Source organism: Daucus carota, chromosome 2 (genome assembly GCF_001625215.2).
Source record: "Daucus carota subsp. sativus chromosome 2, DH1 v3.0, whole genome shotgun sequence".
Taxonomy (NCBI): domain Eukaryota; kingdom Viridiplantae; phylum Streptophyta; class Magnoliopsida; order Apiales; family Apiaceae; genus Daucus; species Daucus carota.
Genome location: NC_030382.2, coordinates 36,152,380 through 36,172,574, shown reverse-complemented (window position 1 = coordinate 36,172,574; position 20,195 = coordinate 36,152,380). Strand labels below are relative to the sequence as shown.

Here is a 20,195-nt window from a genome sequence, read left to right as displayed (position 1 = left end):
AGTGGCTTGGATGTATTTTTTGATTCTTGTAGTTTATGCATAATTCTATCTATGCTTTTAAGGCTGGGGTCTGGAAGTAGACGTTTTCATACTCTGTAGCTAGAGAGGTACAATGTTTTGCAAAAAAAATGAGCTGTGTAATGAAATTTGTGAACCTATTGATTCATGGTTGAAATGTTCTTCCCAGTGATAACAGGGGAACCAATGCTTATTCGTCTCGGTTAACGACTGCTTGTCTTAGTGAGAATATGTTTGTCGAGAATGGTTTGATCAGAAAATCAATTTAGTAGTTTAGTCACCTGATATTAGTGATTTGTACTTTACATTTTAGTGATTTGCAGTATGTAAGTTAGTGATATGCAGGGCAAAAAATGAATAATTTGATGAGTTTTTTATACTTTGAAATAAATTGAATTCGAGTAATGATTTTTAGAATGTAAATTAAGATTTGTTGATATTCTAGGGTTCATATCTTCGGTTTAGAGTGATAATTTTATACCTTAAACTAATTAAATTCGAGATATCGTAAAAAATTTATACTCTTACAATGAAAAACGCCACATTATATACAATTATGATTTTAAAAATGTTTAAAAGAGATGTGTTTGTAGTTGAAATTGATAATGTAGTGTTTTTCATATTTTGATTTTTTGCTGCTAATGCGAAAGAGGAATAAAAACATATTAATACGATCAGATTTAATAGAGTAATTTTTTGCTCTTTTGAATATTTATAACAAGTCTAATATCTCAAAATAGAACATGAATTATACTAATATCACAAAGTCACCAATTTATCACAAAAACAGAGTCAAACATTTGTATCACCAATATATCACAAAAAACAGAGTCAAACAAGAATGAACAATTTTGTGCCAAAGTCACAAAGGCAGAACATGAATGAACAAGTTTGTGCCAAATTCACCAATATATCACAATAACAGAGTCAAACATTTGTATCAATTTTCCTCTTCCGATTGGCAGGCTGCATCTTCGAATATAGTAGCCAAGTTCTTAGCAAATTTGACAGTCTTTTTTGTGGAGCTTGTTTCTTTCTCTTTCTGCTGTGGTGGTTGTGGTTTTGATGATCTGGATTTTACAATTTCAAAAATTTTCTTATCTGCTGCCTTCTTGTATAAATCTTCTGCTTCTTTCATGATTGGTTCCCTTAATTCATTAGCAGGCGAAGACAATATTGCAGTTCCATACTTGAATCGGAGACGTCTGATTTGATTATCCTGAAGGTTCTGTAAAATAGAATGATTAAGTTTGCAATTAGTAAATGCATTGACATTATGATTAGATATTTGAAACATCTAAAAAGTTATTTAAACTCTTACCCCTTCTTCCACAAAATCAATTTCCCAATTTTTGACATCCCCTTTGAAGGTTTCCATATGTCGCATCAGGAATATTCCACAGTCAGTAGAATTATAAACTGTTTGCCACGACATCTTCAAGTAATCTGGCTTCAGTCTACGTATTCTCTTTGTCACATGTGCATATCCTTTATCACTTAAATAGTTGCATAAGTGTGAATGCTGAAAGAAAATGTTAAAGAAGTAAATAAAATTTGTTATTCCCTTGAAAGATAAAAGATATAAAGGAAGATTTTTGCAGTTCATTTTATTGAATTATATTAAATAGTTATAACAAATACAAAAGATATTTTATATAACAACTAGAAGTGATTCATGTGTCTTACCAAAACATCCGGAACCCTTGTATAATATGGTCTTGGTTTGTCATCACGGCGAACATTGTCAATTAAGAAGCATTCCGGGGTCTTCAGATTGTAACAGATCAAATAATAGTGTCCATTCTTATTAATGGGAAAGAATATCTGTATTCAAAAGAAAGGTTAGTAGCATGGCAAAGACCGGTCAATATATCATATATCATATAATTAAGAAGATCTGTATTCCCATGGCAAAGACCGGTCAATATATCATATATTCATATGGTATGATGAACTGATGAATATATACTTGGAGATGAATGCATTATTGCCATCTGAATATTTTTAAGTAAGATGCAATAAAGTAGAAAAGGATGAAAAACATGTTATAGAAGTTGGTGCCGAAATCATGCAAATATTTTTAGAAAAACAAAAAGGGTTGAACAAATAATATTAAAACTGTTAAAAATGCATTAAATTGATATTACCATGGTAATATCTTCTAATCTTTCCATAGAGAATGTGCTGAGTATTTTATCCATCCCTTTGGAGAATAGAGGTAATGTCTCTGGAAATCTTTTTGTTGGATCAAGGCTGAAAGTCTGAAAGCATCACAAAATAGTTAGGAAAAATATAAAATTAATGAATATTGGTAATGTCTAAATACTGATATGTATTGGTAATTACCAAATCTCCAACAGTACAAAAGAAGCGGAGTGGAGAGTCATCAGACTTGTACTTCTCAGTTTCATTTAAAATTGCAGCCCATACATCAATGACTGAATAGTACAGACTTGTTTTTGGTCTCAACGTTTGAATATGCTCCCTAATGCTTTTCACCCCTTTGCATCTAAAGATAATTTCCCTGTAATTGCATGTTTATTGTCAATTTAGTATAGATTATAAAAGTAAAAGTGAACATTAATTATTGAAATAGGAAAACTTACAGCAGATTACTTTTCTGGATTAAAAAGCTCCAAAAACCAAAATCAAGATTGCCAAGATGTTTAGTTATATCAACCACTCTGTCTATATATGGTGATCTTGCATGAGGGCCGATCTTCTTAAGTCTTGTGCTTTTCTGTCTTGCCTGAGGTTGTGGAACAGTGCAGTCATCAGCATTTTGATTTGGTTCATCATCTATTCCAAGTGAGAAACTTGGAATTATGTCTTTGTCTTGATTATTAGCTGGACTTGTTCTCTTTTTATATGTTATATAGAACTTCTCAGCGATCTCCAATTGTTCAAGACTCTTAGGACTCAAATCACGATCAAAATCATTAACAATCTCTGGCTCCTTATCTCCCAGTTCTTCTGATTGATTAGACATTTGGACTGTTGGGGGTTCTTTTGATTGATCTGCTGGTGCATTAGTTGTTGAGGGTTGTGGATCAACTGGAGGATTCTGATCTTGTTCATTTGCCTTACTTGGTGGATGAACGTCTAGATCAACTGCAGGATTGACATGTTCGTGTGTAGAACTTGTTGTTGGTGGAGGTTTTTTTGCAGGGAAGTTTTCACAAATAACTTCTTCAATTGTCTTTAGTGAATAACAATTTGGAAATTTTTCCCTTGCCTTCCTCAGGTCATCCTCTAGTTGGAACTTGGCTTCCAAGATATCTTGAGCTCTTGTTGTCAACTTTTGCACAATATCCTGAAATATGTTTTATAAGTATACTTTAAACACTTAATTTGTATAATGTTTTTATGTAATTTTTGTACAGAAGTATATGCATTTTTTGCATATATCATAAGTGATCAAAACTAGTTTCTTAGTGATTTAACATTCATAGTTAGTGATTTAACACATGCAATACAGTTAACTATGAAATGCAAAGTTAGTGTATTCATAGTTAGTGTATCATAGCTTTTAGTGATTTAACATTCATAGTTAGTGATTTAACATTCATAGTTAGTGATCAAACTAGTATAATCTAGTGATTTAGTATAGAGATATTGAAAAATACCTCTTCTGATGGTTCAATCTCTGTGTCCTCTTGACTATCTCTGTTGATTGTATTTTCATTTATGTTGCCATCATTTTCTTGAGGATCATCGGGTGAAAAGGCTTTTTGTGGTTCTTTGTTCCTAATGTGGTCAGCTTCAATATCATCCACTGTTTGCCAAACATTCAAATCATCCCAAATCTCATTTTGTTCGCTAGCGTTTGTACCAGAATTGCTAGGGTTCTACAGAGAAGTGAAAAATAGTTAATATCTAAGAATTATATATTATAAAAATTAACAGAGATTAGTGTTTATACCTTTGGTTGATTTTCAAATGGATCTTCTTCATGTAAATATTCTCTAAGTGGTTTCAAAACCTGGCCAACTCCAAAAGCTCCACCACCTAACAGCTCCAGTGCTTGTCTTTCCCTTAATGTATCTACATCCCAACCTTTGTAAGATGGGAACTGCCTTTCAACAATTTTGATACCTTTGTTTCTTACACGGTCAACATAAAACAACTGCATAAAAAGTGGAATATGCATAAAAGTGAAATATGCATAAAAACAAAGTGATTCACGAAAGAATTTAAAAAAGTGTGTTGGAGACTTACAGTGAGGAAAACAAGGGATCCACGAAAGAATGTGGTTGTTGTCCTATTCCAGTTCTCTGTTGCAAGCACAAGATAATCTAGCAAAAACTCTGGCCAATTGTACTTCCTTAGATTATCAAGATCATCATCAAACCTCAGTAGCTGTCTGTCAATATAAGAACTAGTTGTTGTTCCAAGTAGAGCATTTGACATGAGAAGTAGAAAATTCAGCTTAAAATTCTCCGTAACTGGTTGTCCTCTCATGACTTGCACAAGTCTTTGGGCTGTGATTTGATCTTTATCATATTTGAACTGTGCAAGCCATGCATCTATTCTTTCTCTATATTCGTCCTCTGTGCCAAGTCTTACTGATAGATCTCCATGCGGCAATCCCAGCACATCAAATACATCATCTTCTGTGATGTTGATTTCTTTATCTTTAATTTTCAGAGAAACTGAATTATGATCAAAAATTTGAAGGACGTTGTAACTGAGTTTGGCTGGAAGCATCTCCAACTGAAACTCCAATAGCAGAGAAAAACCAGCTTTTTGGACCCATTTTCTTTGTTCTGGAGTGAGAAAATAGATGACCTCACTAAACAATCTAGGTGAAACTCTTAGTTTCACTTCATCTTTCTGTTTATTAATGTGTTTAGCACCTTCAATTACCTAAAGATATGAAAAAATGAAAATTAGTTCAAAGCAATGATATACTTTAAGTATGATATAAGGTTAGTGTAGATGAATGACTATATATGAATAAAGTAGTGAAAATAATACCACAGATTCCTTGTTGTTGTATCTCATCGTTGGTAAAATGATCGTAGGCTTCTTCTTTTTTGGTAAATTTGTATCAGGATAAAATGCCTTCCTTTTAAATTTAGTGATTTTTGGCTTCTCATTAGCTTCTGGCATTTCATCTTCTTGTTCATCTGCTTGCTCATCTTCTTCTAGATTTTGTTCAGCTTCTGGTTCTTCTAGATTTTGTTCTTCTGTTTCTTTGTCTGATTGTTCTTCCTCTTGAGGTTGTTCTTCATTTTCATGTTCATTGTTTGGCTCCTCTTGATCGGTATGATCCTGTTCAAAACAATCAGTTTACTAAGTGAAAGTAGTACTACATACAAAAAGATAAACAATTAGTTTATTAAGTGAAAGTAGTACTTAATACAAAAAGAGAATGAATATCTAAATACATACATAATAATTTCCTGCAGGTCTATGTGCTGGTTTTTTCACTCGAGTCATATTATTTTCTTCGTCTGAATCAACTAAATCTATTGGATCTGTGGATGTTGTTTTTGGAAAGCTATTTTGACGAATTCTTGAGCTTCTTCGCACTTGAATTTTAGGACCTGCATATGTCAAACACTTGCAAAAATTTTTGTTACATCAAAGTACACATTTTATATATGTTAAAACTACTAAAACCTTTATTTTTTAGTAATAGCTGTACATGATTTAATGATTTAGATAGTTGAATTTAGTGATTCAACTATTATCTACGAGTGAAAATTGTGTAATTTGTAACAGAACTTAACTTACTAGTAGGACACTTATAGGGTACACTTGCCTATGTTCACGGTTTGCTATTTTTTATATTCAATAACACTTAGACAATTAACTATTATATCCTAATTTGTTCTAAATATCACAAAACTAAACTATAAGATTGTGTAACTTGTTCTAAATAACACTTGTCTATAACACTTGTCTATAAGAATGGAAATCTGCAATAACTATATCAGCTAAATAAACTATATCAGTCTATCATCACTTATCAGACAAGTGATGATAAAACTGATAAGATTATGCAGACGACTACACAGAGTATAACAAAATCGCAATTACACGCGTGCACAAGTAGAAGGCATATTTTCTATTCACACATGATGTCTAACATTTTATGTTCAGAGTTATTATTTTATCCTAATACTTAAACAGTTAATATTAAATCACAAAACTAAATTGAATAACACTAAATCACAAAAACAGAGAACAGTTCATAAATTAACTCATTCATGTGTTTAACACCAAATCACAAGTTTAACTCGTATCACCAAGGTTAACTCGTATCTCCAAATCACTAACTAAATTATCACCAAATCACTAAATTAAACAATACAAAATCATCACTAATTCATCACTAATCAATAACTATCACTCACTCGTCTGTTTAACTCATATCTCCAAATCACTAACTAAATTATCACCAAATCACTAAATTAAACAATAAAAAATCATCACTAATTCATCACTAAATCACTAAACTATCATCAAAATCACTAAAATCACTAAATACTGACTTGCACATCAATAAATCATATCATATAAAAACAGAACATAAATCATATCATAGCATTAGACAATAGATAAATAGAAGCACAATAAATTATAATAAAAAAACATAAAACCCTAGATTAACATACCTCCTCTAGTTCTAGCCATAATTAGTAGCTTTTTGAGATCGAAAACAGATAAATTAATGCTGTTATAGAAGAATAATAAAGGTGAAGAGTTAGATTCTAGTAAAATCGTTACAGAAGATCTCAAATTATATAAAAACAGAACATGCACTAAATAATACATGTTTTATAACTAAAATGTTACTAATATATGTTAGAAACATTACCTTATTGATTAATTCGAAATGAGAAATCGATCGTGAACAGTGGAGCACCAAAAAACCCTTGCCGCGCCTCAAATTTGTTCGAGAACCTTTGAGAACGACGAAATACGCATCAGTATGGTGAAAAACGAGTTAAAACGCCATGAAAATGCTGTAAGCTTACCTTGAGATCGATGAAGAAGAAGAGGGTTTTTGTGATTATGGCCAACTGTATTGTATGTATATGCGTAAGTATTTTTTTTTTTAAAACAAGCGGTAACGGACAGCGGGTGTATAAATGAGTTGGGCTTGTTTGTTATTTTTATTGGGCTGGGCTGTGTAAGAGGTGGGTTGGGTTGCAGGTTTTTAGTTTTTATTTTAAATTAGTTTGTAGTAGAGTATGACTCTATATATATATATATATATATATATATATATATATATATATATATATATATATGGATTCCAGTTTTCAGTTACAACCATATATATATATATATATATATATATATATATATATATATATATATATATATATATATATATATATATATATATATATATATATATATATATATATATATATAAGGGAGGGTTCTGGTACAAACTTACAAACTTACAAACTTTTTTTGTTCAACACATATATAACTTGAGTTCAACATTTTTTATGATATTTTGTTGAACATCGATTAAAATTGTGTTGGAGAAGTACATAAACAAATTTTTCAATGTAAAAACTAAGTTAAACCTATTATATAACCAATATATATATTTCTAGACCCTACCCAAACCCTAGAGGTATAGTTTAAGCATCTCTATAAACGTATTCAACACAATGATAACTAATGTTCTACACCCAATGTTGAACCCCAGTTACAAATGTGTTGAATGCATGATTTATCTATGCGTTATTTTTAAAATTGTGACGTTTTGTAACTTAAAAAAGTTTTTATTTGATCATATATATATATATATATATATATATATATATATATATATATATATATATGTAACTTACAGTTTTCAGTTGTATATGAGGTTGCATATGAGATTGCATGCAACCTCATATGCAACGGAAAATTGTAAGTTACAACTGATGTATGGGTGCCCCTGGCGGGGCCATTAGATTACAACAGAATCAACTGAATACAACCATATGCAACCATATATGCAACTACAAATCCTGATTTCAAGTTCCAGTTTTCAAATGCCATTTTCGATGAGGTCGAAAATGACATTCTCATCTAAATTGGGATGGAGGGAGTATTTGTATTGCATAGAAAATATAAGTTGTATTAATGAGGGGTAAAATTGAAATTCACCTACCAAATAGTATATGAAAACAAGAAAAAATCACTTATTTTGGGACAACAACCAAATTCTAAAAAGGCTGTTAAAATGGGACGGATGGAGTAAAATTTTATTCCTTCTTTTTTAGAAAAGTAATTACAACTAATAAATAATTACAAAAAACCCCGAGTCGTTACAAATCCTATGTGATTTATGTGGTCCAATGTTCTTCATATTTCCTGAATAATTGATTGAAGTCTCTCCTGTTGGAGTCAATTGTATTGATAAACCCGAAGTTCGTATGAATTTAATTGGAATTATTCATCCTTCTCAAATAAAAGTCAAATTATTATCACATACATCGTCAATCTTTAGCGGAAGATTTTGGTTAACAAGATTTTGAAGATTCTGGAAATACAAAAAAGAACTAATGTTGTGTTTGGTTGGGATGAATGATTATGGAAAGAATGGAATGAAAATTGAACTATATTATGTGCAATTGTTAAGAAATTTCATTCATTCCTCCACTTCATTCCTTACATCATGTGCTAGAGATCAAGCCTTCAATTTGAGATAGAATACTCTATTCTCTCCTACCACCAATTTCCTCTCAAATCTCATCATATCAATTTTGCACTCACTCAATTTTTTTTTCAACACTTCTCTTTAATCTAAATTAGTTTAAAGTAATTTTACTCATTCCATTTCATTCTTGCCGTTGTTATTGTGCCTTTATACATAATTCACGTTAAATTTTTTATTACCATATATTTATGATATGTGATGTGATATTTTCTGGATTCAAAACATATCATTTCGAGTATCGTTCGGAAATTGTTAACTTTTTCCTTATTTTAAAGAAATGATACTGTAATTATCAGTAACTGAATAATTAATTATTAATTTGAATTAATAAATAACAATTAAAGAATTATTAGAAAAAAATAGGTTATACTAAAACACAACGTAAGAACGCGAATTGAAAATCGTGTCTGATATTCAAAATATATTTATTGTAAATAACATACAAAATTAGGCTCTACCAACATATACACATACCGAATTATATACAAAATCCTCCTATATCAGACTAAAATATATTTCACTTTTGTCACAAGTTTGGCCACATAAACCCAACTCAACAAAAACAGGTATTCCTCTGTTCAACTATTTCATATCAAACATCACTGTATTTCATATTCTAGTACTGCTACATCAAATATCCAAATATAGTAAACCAAATAATTCGATTTAATCTGTCCCACTAAAAACTCCCGAAAAGACAATAGCTTTCAAAGAAATAAAATAATGTTGTTTTGTTCAATTTTATTTGTGGGTGACCCCGCTTAAATGTCGATCGTGCAAATAATTCGTGTCCACTAAGATCTAAAAACGCGCCATGTGGCGACATCGGATCTACCTGGTAAGAGTGTTGGGTTACTATGTGGCGTGGAACCGGTCTTTAGGCAGTTTATGTTGCCGGCTATAGCCAGTCACCTTGTTAGCATTTACCGATATGACCGGTAAACTTATATATTTATATATAACTGGGGTTTAAGCATTTTATTGTTTCGGTGGTTTTCACAGGGTTTTTCTCTTTCTCTCCATTCTCAAGGTGAAAATTATAGATACAAAATTGTGTGTAGTGCGTACATTCGAAAGGGTTTCTTGTAAAATAATTTTGGAATCTGTTTGAAGATCAAGAGTAGGAGATCATGGGGTGATTTGTTTTTTGTTTTTATGTATTTTACCTTTGATTTTGGCGGTGAATTTTGCATAATATAGTTGGGATTGTCATAAAGATTGAAACTTTGGAGGCTCTTTTGGTGAAAATTTGGTGTTTTTTCAGGTGAGAATGATTTGATTTCTCATTTATCGACATTTTTTTGGAAATTCTGTTTGTGGGTTTGAAGGGAAAATTGAAATGCATGGTGGGTTGTCGAGGTTTTTGAATTCTTGTTAAGATTTTTATTTCTTGTAGTGAATGTAAAAAATTATTTTTTTGATGAGAAATCTTTTGACTTGATTTTTTGTGATTCTTTTAGATTCTGGTTTAGATGGGTTGGATCTGAGTGTTGGGCTGTGAATTGTGTAAAGTTGTTTTTTTTAGAAGTTTTTAGATCCATAATTTTATTTACCATTTATGTTTTTTATTTTGCAGATCATCTTGGATTGCTGTTGTTTTCCTTTATTGATTTGGTTGGTTTGTGAGTTTAGGATGAATTTTTGTGCATGCTAGTGTGCTACACATACATAATAATATCATAAATGTATGTGTATATAGTATATGGTATGTAAGAGAATTGATTATGTTATAGTGTTAGTTGTTTGTGTGAAATACTGGAATGTTATCCTTGATTCTTTATGATCAGGGGTTTTGCAAGGGCTTCTTTTATTTGTTCTTTTTTTTTTTTAACACATATATTGGCACTTACCAATCTGATTTATCAGAAACTCTATGAAAGGTCCTGTTTTCCCCCTATTTCTCTTGTGAATAGTATCATATTTAAGTGAGGAGGTTCTATGCTTGCGTGAAGATAGAATTACTCTTCAAATCATGCAAGTCTAAAACAATTGGGTCCCTTTTTCGAGTGAATTTAAATGTTGTAGGTGTGAGTCTACTCTTATGGTCAAAAGATAGGAAAATTGTAAATCAAGTTGAACTGCGGATCTTATATCCTTGTTGTTTAGTTGCAGTGTTTGAGTTGGATCTTACAGTTTTTGTCATTTTCTCATGATTCATTGTTATTTTTTAATTGGAATTAAATATAGTTTTATGTTTGGACAGTTGTAAGCTCCATAATTGTTTATCAAATATTACAATTAAAGTTCCGTATTACGGTCGGGTTGGCAGTCACAAGGTTCTTCCTTTAGCTACCATTTTTTGGAATTTCCCAAGGGGACTAAATGACTAATATACAGTACAATGTAGTACATCAATTTTAAAACAAAAGGTTTTTAATATTTTTAAGGTGAGATCTGTTTGTCAAACTGCTCAATACTTTCTGGATTTAATTTAGTCTGTGTTTGCTGCAATTGTGCTTTGATAGCCATTCTGGATAAAAAGAGAATGTTCTGTCATGCTGTTGTGCTTGACGAAGCATTAGCAAATTATTATTAATTTACTGGTTTTTATTCCCTGACGAACTATTGGAGATTGTATTAGTCATATTGTTTTTTTTTTTTTTTGGAAATAAGATATTATTATGTTACCAAAAGTAATTCCCATTGTCTAAGATGTACTTGGTACTTTTGTCACTATTCTACAATTTTGCTATTTCCTGTCAGAAATAAAGCGCTTCATTTTTTAGCATTGCCTCATTACTGCATCTTTCTTGCTAACAGGTGCATGCATTGTTTCACTAATGGGGTGATTTCGAGGTGTACAAGGCTTTAGGAATCTATTTACTTCTATTATAGTGAAGGCTTGCTAGTAATTTTGTTTAATAAGCATTGATATGAAAACTAAGATATGCTGCATAAGAGGTTAAACCATGGACTTTATGGCTATGAGGTACCTCCAATTCCCCGAGCCGCCAGATCCGCCAGGGTAAGTGTCATCAGTTTTATCGAAGTAGGTCATCCTTTCCCATTCTCGTTTTAGTCTTGAGCACTAATTTCCTGACACATATTCTTCTCCTTTTGAAGAGGAGGGTACCTTATAGAAAGAAATCTGATGATGATCAAATGTGTGCGTTTGACTTGTTGGCTACTGTTGCTGGCAAGTTGCTAGAGGGAGAAAATAGTCCTAGTGCTGCTGAGTTGTTAAATGGAGTAGATAAAAGTGCAGTTGGGGCAGATTCACTCAAGAAGGAAAAAGTGGTGAAAGATAATCCTGAGAAATTGATCCCTTGTATTGAAGAAAAACGTGGTAGGAATTTTTTTGTCTCTGAGATAATATCACAAGCTCCAAAACATACTATAAAGGAAGTGTCACATGCTCAGAATGATGCTTGTTCAGCATTTGCATCTGTTATAACTACTTCTGATGGCTCAGATATGTTTGGCACTGCTGCAAAGTTGGTTGATGATCAAAGCAAGAATGGACGTCGAAACTTTTCCAAGTTAGACATGGAGCGCTGTGGAAGTACCATCTCCTTTTCTAGATTAGATGATGAAAATAAGAATTGTATCAAAATTGAACCAGCGATGACTGGAAAAGAGCCCTGTAATGCTAGGGCTGATACATGTTGTATAAAAGATCTGACTGTGCAGGACTTAGAACCTCATGCACTAGGTAATGCTGACAATAGGTGCAAGTTTCCTGTCAAGCCTTCTGTTCTGGATGAAGGCTTAAAGAAGGGTATCTGTAGGGATCAAGGTCCTCGTGGTTCTTTCCCAACCTGTAAGGATAATGTAAAGTTAGTTGTTAGAGATGGTGACGAAAACTCTTCTTGGTGCACTACACCTAGAAAACTCAATAAGGCCTTCAGGCCACCGGCTCGAATGGGTGACAGAAGAATTAAAAGATTACTGGCATCCCGATATTGGAAAGCACCTCCGAAATTGAGCAATGAGGATTGCTTCAACATTGGTTAGACATTTTATTACTATTTAAATTTCTATCCGTCATTTCATTTGATTTGCAATGGCATAGGTTATTTGACAGATGTTTAATATTTATGCTCCAGGATTAGAAACAAAACCAGTGTACCAGAACAAGGCAAATGGTTATAAACGCCAGAGGTCTTTGAGGGACTATCCTATTAAAAAGAGGAGACTCTATGGCCATAGCTTTGAAACAAATGCCTATGAAATGGTTAACAACAACGACACATCTTTTTCACCTGGGAAGGGTTACAGTGAAAATGCTTCTGGTTCGGTCCCTACCATGCATGAAGGTTTATTTCAATTTTAGTGGTTTTAACACATCCACGTGACTTCTTGTTCTCTTCTGTTCCTCATCTTTTAGACTGATAAAAGCTGAAAACATTTTACAGCAAAGGGAGTTTCAACTTTTGCAACAAGTCAGCAAAATTGCTTTCAGCCACGTGATTCTCATGGTATGACAACCTTTACTGGAATTCCCATTTTTATTTGATTGATTTTGACGAGTGAATGACTTTTAAGACATTCTTATGTAACTATGATTATCCTCATTCAGTGAAGCTAAAGATCAAGTCTTTTAGGGTTCCAGAGCTATTTTTTGAGATTCCAGAGACCGCAACTGTTGGTTCTCTGAAGGTAAGTATAATATCTTAAGATTTGTAATTACATAGACTTCCATTATTTGTTTTATAACTCCTTCTGTCCCATTTAATTTTATACGGGTTTTTTTCATTGATCGACACGCATTTCAATGCTCTTATAAAATATAGTTCTGTAACTTAATTTTTAAGATTTTTTTTTTCTGAATAAAAATTTAATTCAGAAAAAGAAAATCTTGAAAATAAGTTACACAACTATATTTTACAGGACCATTAAAGTGTTTTTCGCGTCCCGTCCCCCAACGTATACTATCCGGGGGAACGGAGGGAGTAGCAATTTAGGTTTTAAAAACTTAATTCGTTTTGTTCTGTATATCTGTAAGCATGTGAAAACATCAACTTAGTAAGGCCATTTTGTTTAGTTAATGCAAAACCATGTTTGTTAAATAGTCCGTGATAGGTAATTCTTATCATTTCAAGTTATAAGTTTTAGTGTGGGATTCCAAGACCATATATCTACTCGCGATCCTTGGTATATGATATTATTTCAGTTTTTTCATGTATTCATATTGTTCTTTTTGGTCAACTAATATTTTCAACATCAGTTATGTGCTTAATTGCTTGGAGAATTCTGCAGAGAACAGTTATGGAGGCAGTTAACTCTGTACTTGGTGGTGGACTTCGTGTTGGTGTACTTTTTCAAGGGAAGAAAATCAGGGATGATAACAAAACCCTGGTGCAGACTGGGATATATGATAATAACAAAAACGATTCTCTGGGTTTTACCCTGGAGCCTCTGTGTTCACAGGTATCCCCAACTCAATACCCTGAAGATCATGCACTTACACCTGCTCGACAGATAACAAGGTGAGCTTGTTGTGGCCTAGTTAACCTTTCTTCATCTTCTTGAGATCTATACTTATTTGCTGTCGATCTGTTTTATGTATTGAGCAAGAATGATGTCAACTGTAATGGTTGGTTTTCCAATTTTCGTTGTTTGATGTGTTTTAATCATGTTGTGTGCTAGATTTGAAAGAAGATAGAATTTCATTAGTGGCAATTTTGCTAACAGTGCCTAACACACCTTTGTTTAGGTGCCCACATACTGGGCTCATAGTCAAACAGGGGAATTCTGATGTTCCACCTGACCTTCCCTCAACAAATTTTAGCAACATAATTGAGAGTGATCATGATTCAGCGCCCTCTCCTCCAGACGTGTCAATAGACAAATGCCTGGCTGATTCAAAAGCTTTGGTTGCCACTCCAGAAATGAATGTTGAACCGCTATCTGCAATTTCCATGCGGAAATCCAAGAGATTAGATGTTGGTCAACGCAGAATCCGTAGGCCCTTTTCTGTTTCAGAAGTGGAAGCATTGGTGCAAGCTGTTGAGAAACTAGGAACTGGAAGGTATGGTGATGACATCATTATGCATGTTTCATTTTATACTTGTAGTAAAGCATGAATAATCCAACACAAAATTGTACTGTTTTGTCACTTATGTTTTAGTTGATTCACTTCATATATAAGACATTGAGCAGAGCTTAGATTAATCTTATTATGAATTTATATTTGAATTTACTTCTCAAAGATAAAAAGGCAAGTGAGTGTCATAAATGTTTCCATAATATATACTTGTGTGCCTAGGCAATGTTATCTGAACAAGTTCTTAGGAAATTTTAGACATCAGTTTTTTTTATGACAAAGTACCTTCTAAATGAGGTTTCCCAGTTTGGACTATGGTTTTTATTGAATTTCTGTACAGTATATACTCTAATAATAGTGATTTTACTTATAATGTTAAAAATATTATGTAGATGGCGTGATGTTAAAATGCGAGCTTTTGACAATGCTAAACACAGAACATATGTGGATTTGAAGGTAAGAAATCGTTTTGCTTTCCAGCAAATCTTTGTCTTTGAATATTATTTGATATTGAATTGCTCAAGTCTACCCCAGTCATTTCTTTTGCATTTATCCTTGGTACACATACTTGTTTCCTCCAATTTCACTTAATTCCATTAGTCACCATAACTCACCAGCCTCTAGGCAGCCCTTGACCTAACATTTTGCTGATTTTAAGCAAAGTCCTTAGAATGGGGCCTACTGTTGCTTATATTTTGATGGAATTAAGACATTGTTGCTCGTCTTGGGGTTATTTGTTAAGTTCTTAGAAAAATTGTTTTTGGTAATTTCTTGAATAGCATTGCACGAAGTCTCCATAGAATTTTAGGCCTCAATCAAGACAGCATTTGTCAGATGTTTGTTTATTATCTACACTTCTTTTACCTGATGTGTCTTTATATAAGAAGAATTTGGTTGGCAATCGAGAACTTCGAGGGGCCTCAACCACTTCATTCACGAAAGCGGAAAATGAATATTAAGTGCATATTTGTACTTTGTTAACGAGTTCCTTTTTTGTGTTATATATACAATAGAAATTGGTCATGATTTTGCTGTTTTACTTATGTAGGACAAGTGGAAAACGTTGGTACATACAGCAAGAATATCTCCCCAGCAGAGAAGAGGAGAACCCGTGCCTCAGGAACTCCTAGATAGGGTCCTGGCGGCTCATGCATTTTGGTCACAGCAGCAAGCCAAGCAACAACTGAAGCAACATTCGGAGGCTTGCCTCCTCTTTTGACATCATTGGCATACTCAGCAAGCTGACCAATATTCTGATCGCATAGATGAGTTATGATGGTCTAACTAATTTTATATAATTATTACAACCATTATGTAAAGAGTAATAATTATTACAACTACTTTGTAAAGAGTAAAGACAAGGTATAGTTATAATACCCAAATCTCCAGGCGACTATATTGTGCTGGTGGAGACGTTTGTGCCTCATGACGAATATATTAGAATAAGGGGCATTGCTAATGAATTCTTCTTTTTGTTAATAAGGTGGTGGTATTTTCCTTGCCGGGTTTCTCTCTAAATCTAGATGTTTTTTTCTGGGTGAATTCAAGGAACTGTAGGTCATTTGTTGTACCTGTCTTTGACAGTGAAGTTTTGTTTAGCTTAGTCCTAATTTTGAATGTTTTTTTTTTTTTTTCTCTAATTATTTTGAATGTTTTTACTATAACCCAAGATGGCTATCTTCTTGGATGTCAGTGTAGTGTCGATGCAGTTGTAATGAAGTATACAATTTGAATGAAAAACTAACCTTAATATACTTTGTGTAGAGTAGTACTGTATATTTTTATTAACCGTTTTAGGGTTCGGCTAGTGTGTGCTCGTGAGGACATGCTAAGTACTAAATTTGATGTATTTAGCTTGTTTTGATTGATGGAGCTTTTATATATAGTATATAATATATAGGCGATCTATCATTATCATTATTATTAAGTAGTAGTCAATCAAAATAATTTATGGCCTGTTTGAAAATTAGGATTTCATTTGAATTTCTGGTGGTTTTGATCAAATAACCTGTTTGGGAATTTAAATTTGGATTTCATTTGAAATTTATACATTCAAATGATTGTATAAATCTGAAAATTTGAAATGACAACTTAAATCCTATCATTTAAAATCTATCATTTGAAATCCATCATTTGAAATGAAATACATGTTTCCAAACGGCCTCTTCAATACATGAAGATGAAACTTGGTGTTTAGCATGTTCCATGGGCATGGGAAAACCGTTCTGTTAAAGCAGGTGCAGGCAAGGTGGGAAGAGAAGAATGGTGCATCTTCCGGTTTGGCACACATGGTTAGGTGTAAAAGATTGAGTAAATAGCCCATGGTTATATCATAATTTCACTGTACTGTATATTTTAGGCCTTAGCTTATGATCCTTGTTAGGTTGGTCAACCAGAACGCACAAAGGGTAGGCTATATATGGCCGTTTGACTGAGGGGGCGTTTGGCTTAACTTAAAAGTGTGACTTATTGCTTAAAATAAAGAAGTGGATTATAATTGATAAGTGAACTTGATTTATAAGTTATTAAAAGTGTTTGGATAACTTTTTCTTATAAGTCAATTGAGTGTTTGGTAATTTAAATGTATAAATTTTAAAAAAAATCAGATTATTAAAATATTAAAAACTTTATTAATAAATAAAGTTTATTATATATTAAAATTTTTAAAACTTCATAATAAATGCAAATCACGGGAAAAGCTCAAAAAAAGCTAGCATGTCTAGCTTCCAGCTTCTGGCTTAAAAACCCGAAATAAGCACTTCTGCTTATTTTTGCCAAACACCACATAAAAAGTAGAAACGGCTTAAAGTGCTAAAAGAAGCCCGGAAGCACTTATAAGAAACTTAGCCAAACACCCACTGAGTTTAAAAGAAGTGACTTAACGCTTAAAGTAAAGAAGTGGATTGAGGTGGTGTTTGTTTACCACTTAAAAGTCGGGCTTCTGATTTATAAGTTAGAAGCACTTCTTCCTACCGTTTGTGTAAAAAGTCAAGAAGTACTTATAAAAGGTTAGGAATGCTAGTTTTTGTTTCAGAGCTTCTGCTTCTTTCCCGAACACTTTAATCACTTATAACTTATAAGTCTTGGCTTGCTTCTGATTTCTACTCCACTTTTTTTATTTTAAGCAAGAAGCACTTATTTTAAGCTCCCTCAAACGGCCCATATAAGTGAAAAGTTGGGTTGAACTTATAAGTTATTAAAAATGTTTGGGTACTCGTGACTTATTTTGTTATAATAAGTTCTAAACCCAAAAAACTAGGTTTCCTAGCTTTTTCTCGAAACTTTTAAGCCTTATTTTAAGTACCTCGCAGACGCTACATAAATAAGTTGAACCAACTTCTCTTGCAAATACTCCCTCCGTCTCAATTTATAGGTCCATTTTGGAATAAACACACATATTAAGAAAAAAATTGGTTAGATAGAATCTTATCTCATGTATCATTAATTAGTGCATTGATAAGTGAGAATAATGTTAAGTTTCAAAAAAATCACAATGAATATAGGGATTTAGTGCATTGAGAAATGAGAATAATGTTGAGTTTCAAAAAAATCACAATTAATATGTAGATAAATTTGTATTGAAAGAAGAGAGGGACAAGTATTTTGGGACAAATTTTTTTTCCAAACTGGACCAATAAATTGAGACGGAGGGAGTAAGTAATAAACTATAGACAGCCACATAGTCTCTACAATGACAGTACGCCTAAAAACATGCTTCTGAAGTCGGAGCAGCCGAACCAGGGAGCAAAAATAGTTGATGCATTCATGAATCAGTAGATAGATTGTTGACTTTCAACAATATGGTTTGACTAAATCAACCATAACCAAGTACTACTAGTAGCTGCCATCAACTCTGAAGTCTGAAGTACTCTCTAGCCCCTACCAGTCTACCACCTACTCGAATTTTAACAACTAGATAAAATCGACGAATTGATAGTTTTTATAATAATGATATGTTATTATTATTTCTAATTGTTATAAATGATTAGTATGATTATATTATTTTAATAAGAAAATAAATTATCTTGAATCATGTTACTGACCGCTTACAGCTAATATGGAATGAATGACTATATTTTTTACTACGGAAAATGGCATATTGTAGTGTTTTTCTTTTATATACTCCCTCTATCCCGCCAGATTCTTTACGGTTTCTTTTTGGGATGTTCCATGCAATTTTTTACATTTCAAAACTTACCAAAAGTAGTCCAGGTTCCCGCCCCTTCTCAACTTTTCCTCCCTTTTCACACTACTTTTACTTCCTTTTCACACTATTTTTACTCCACTGTCTCATTTTTATACATTAAAAACCATTGGTCCCACCACTTTACCAACTTTTCTTTATCTTTTCCATTAATTTATACATATTTCTTAACCTACGTGCCCAAACCAAACGTAAAGAATTAGCTGGGACGGAGTGAGTATTATTTATATTTTTTCTAATATTCAACAAAATGTTATTTATGTTCTCTAGTGTCGGAGATACACTAATATTCAGCAAAACTTCATGTATTTACAAGAGAAATTGGTAATTGGTAATTTAAAGAACAAATGCTCATATAATATTTATTTATTTTTTGCTAAGATGCTCATATAATATTGATAAGTGTATTTCGTAGCTCTTTCTAATTGCCGAGAGCGACAACTATGCCAGCTTAATCCCAACCTGGTTAAAATTATTTGATTATATCTGATTATTGTTGTTAAAGTGTTGGTTCAAAAAGTAAATCACTCATTTATCCACATAATTAACAGAAAAATAATAAAGCACTAGTGTCACCCTGATTGACTGAAAAGAAGCCAATCAGCACTTGACTACGAGAGAAAGGGTATGAATAATTGAGTTTAATGATTAAAGGCACAACACTGATTGGTGTATTTTAATATTCGGTCTTTCTAATGTGTATCCAAGGGCACACATTAAACACTAAATTCTATAAAAATGGTTTGTTTTGATTGGTGGAGTTGATGTGAATGCAGGGGGGCCATAGTCATTTATTGTTCATCCACCAATCAAAATGAGTTATTTTTATTGGAGTTAGGGACTATTGTGTGCCCTTGGGCACACTATAGAAAATCCCTTTAATATTTTATTGAAATTCGATCTCTGGACTCTGCATGATTCATTGAACTGTTAAATGGTGTATAGTACAAGTCACTAACTTAACACCTTTGACCAACATAAATAATGAAAAAAACATAAATAAATGGTGTTACAAGATTCTATTTTACAACTGATCCCGTGTTCGTGTATACTCTATAACAAGGATCGGTTATCACGTATAACTGATTGATGCCATATTTTTCATTTTAATAAATTAAGTCATGATAATTTTTTTTTATGTTTTTGGTACCATACAATATAAGTGAGATAAGAGGATCATAATGCGTAAAATAATTACTGTCTTTGTTCCTTTTATCTTTTTATACTATTTAACAAATATTAAAAGATGTATATAAAATATAATTTCATAAATTATGTTTAAAATTTTAAATATAATTAAATATTAAATT

The 20,195-nt window shown here is 32.4% G+C and overlaps 2 protein-coding genes and 1 long non-coding RNA gene across 5 annotated transcripts; 1 reads left to right on the top strand and 2 right to left on the bottom strand.

The window, feature by feature from the left end:
* Positions 1-1,345: 1,345 nt before the first annotated feature.
* Positions 1,346-2,610, bottom strand: LOC108208759 (uncharacterized). Its single transcript, XR_001804406.2, has 4 exons — positions 2,365-2,610; positions 2,166-2,279; positions 1,705-1,842; positions 1,346-1,540 (listed from the first exon to the last, which is right to left on the bottom strand). It is a non-coding gene; the product is annotated as an uncharacterized LOC108208759 (long non-coding RNA).
* A 10-nt stretch (positions 2,611-2,620) lies between these two features.
* LOC135150176 (uncharacterized) lies at positions 2,621-6,073 on the bottom strand. The gene is made up of 6 exons (XM_064086318.1): positions 5,413-6,073; positions 4,996-5,292; positions 4,237-4,884; positions 3,941-4,144; positions 3,645-3,866; positions 2,621-3,331 (listed from the first exon to the last, which is right to left on the bottom strand). The coding sequence occupies exons 1-6, from the start codon at positions 5,458-5,460 to the stop codon at positions 2,621-2,623; spliced, it is 2,130 nt and encodes a 709-aa protein (XP_063942388.1). The 5' UTR covers positions 5,461-6,073.
* Positions 6,074-9,669: 3,596 nt separating this feature from the next.
* LOC108206350 (telomere repeat-binding protein 5) lies at positions 9,670-16,183 on the top strand. 3 transcript variants are annotated; one of them, XM_017376615.2, is made up of 10 exons: positions 9,670-9,959; positions 11,456-11,660; positions 11,759-12,644; positions 12,742-12,951; positions 13,051-13,113; positions 13,215-13,294; positions 13,895-14,124; positions 14,352-14,666; positions 15,074-15,137; positions 15,730-16,183. In XM_017376615.2, the coding sequence occupies exons 2-10, from the start codon at positions 11,583-11,585 to the stop codon at positions 15,898-15,900; spliced, it is 2,097 nt and encodes a 698-aa protein (XP_017232104.1). In that variant the 5' UTR covers positions 9,670-9,959; positions 11,456-11,582; the 3' UTR covers positions 15,901-16,183. The 3 variants fall into 3 exon arrangements, with proteins under 3 accessions (XP_017232104.1, XP_063943370.1, XP_017232106.1); XM_017376617.2 differs by having other exon boundaries at positions 9,695-9,725; XM_064087300.1 differs by lacking the exon at positions 15,074-15,137.
* The last annotated feature ends 4,012 nt before the right edge of the window (positions 16,184-20,195 follow it).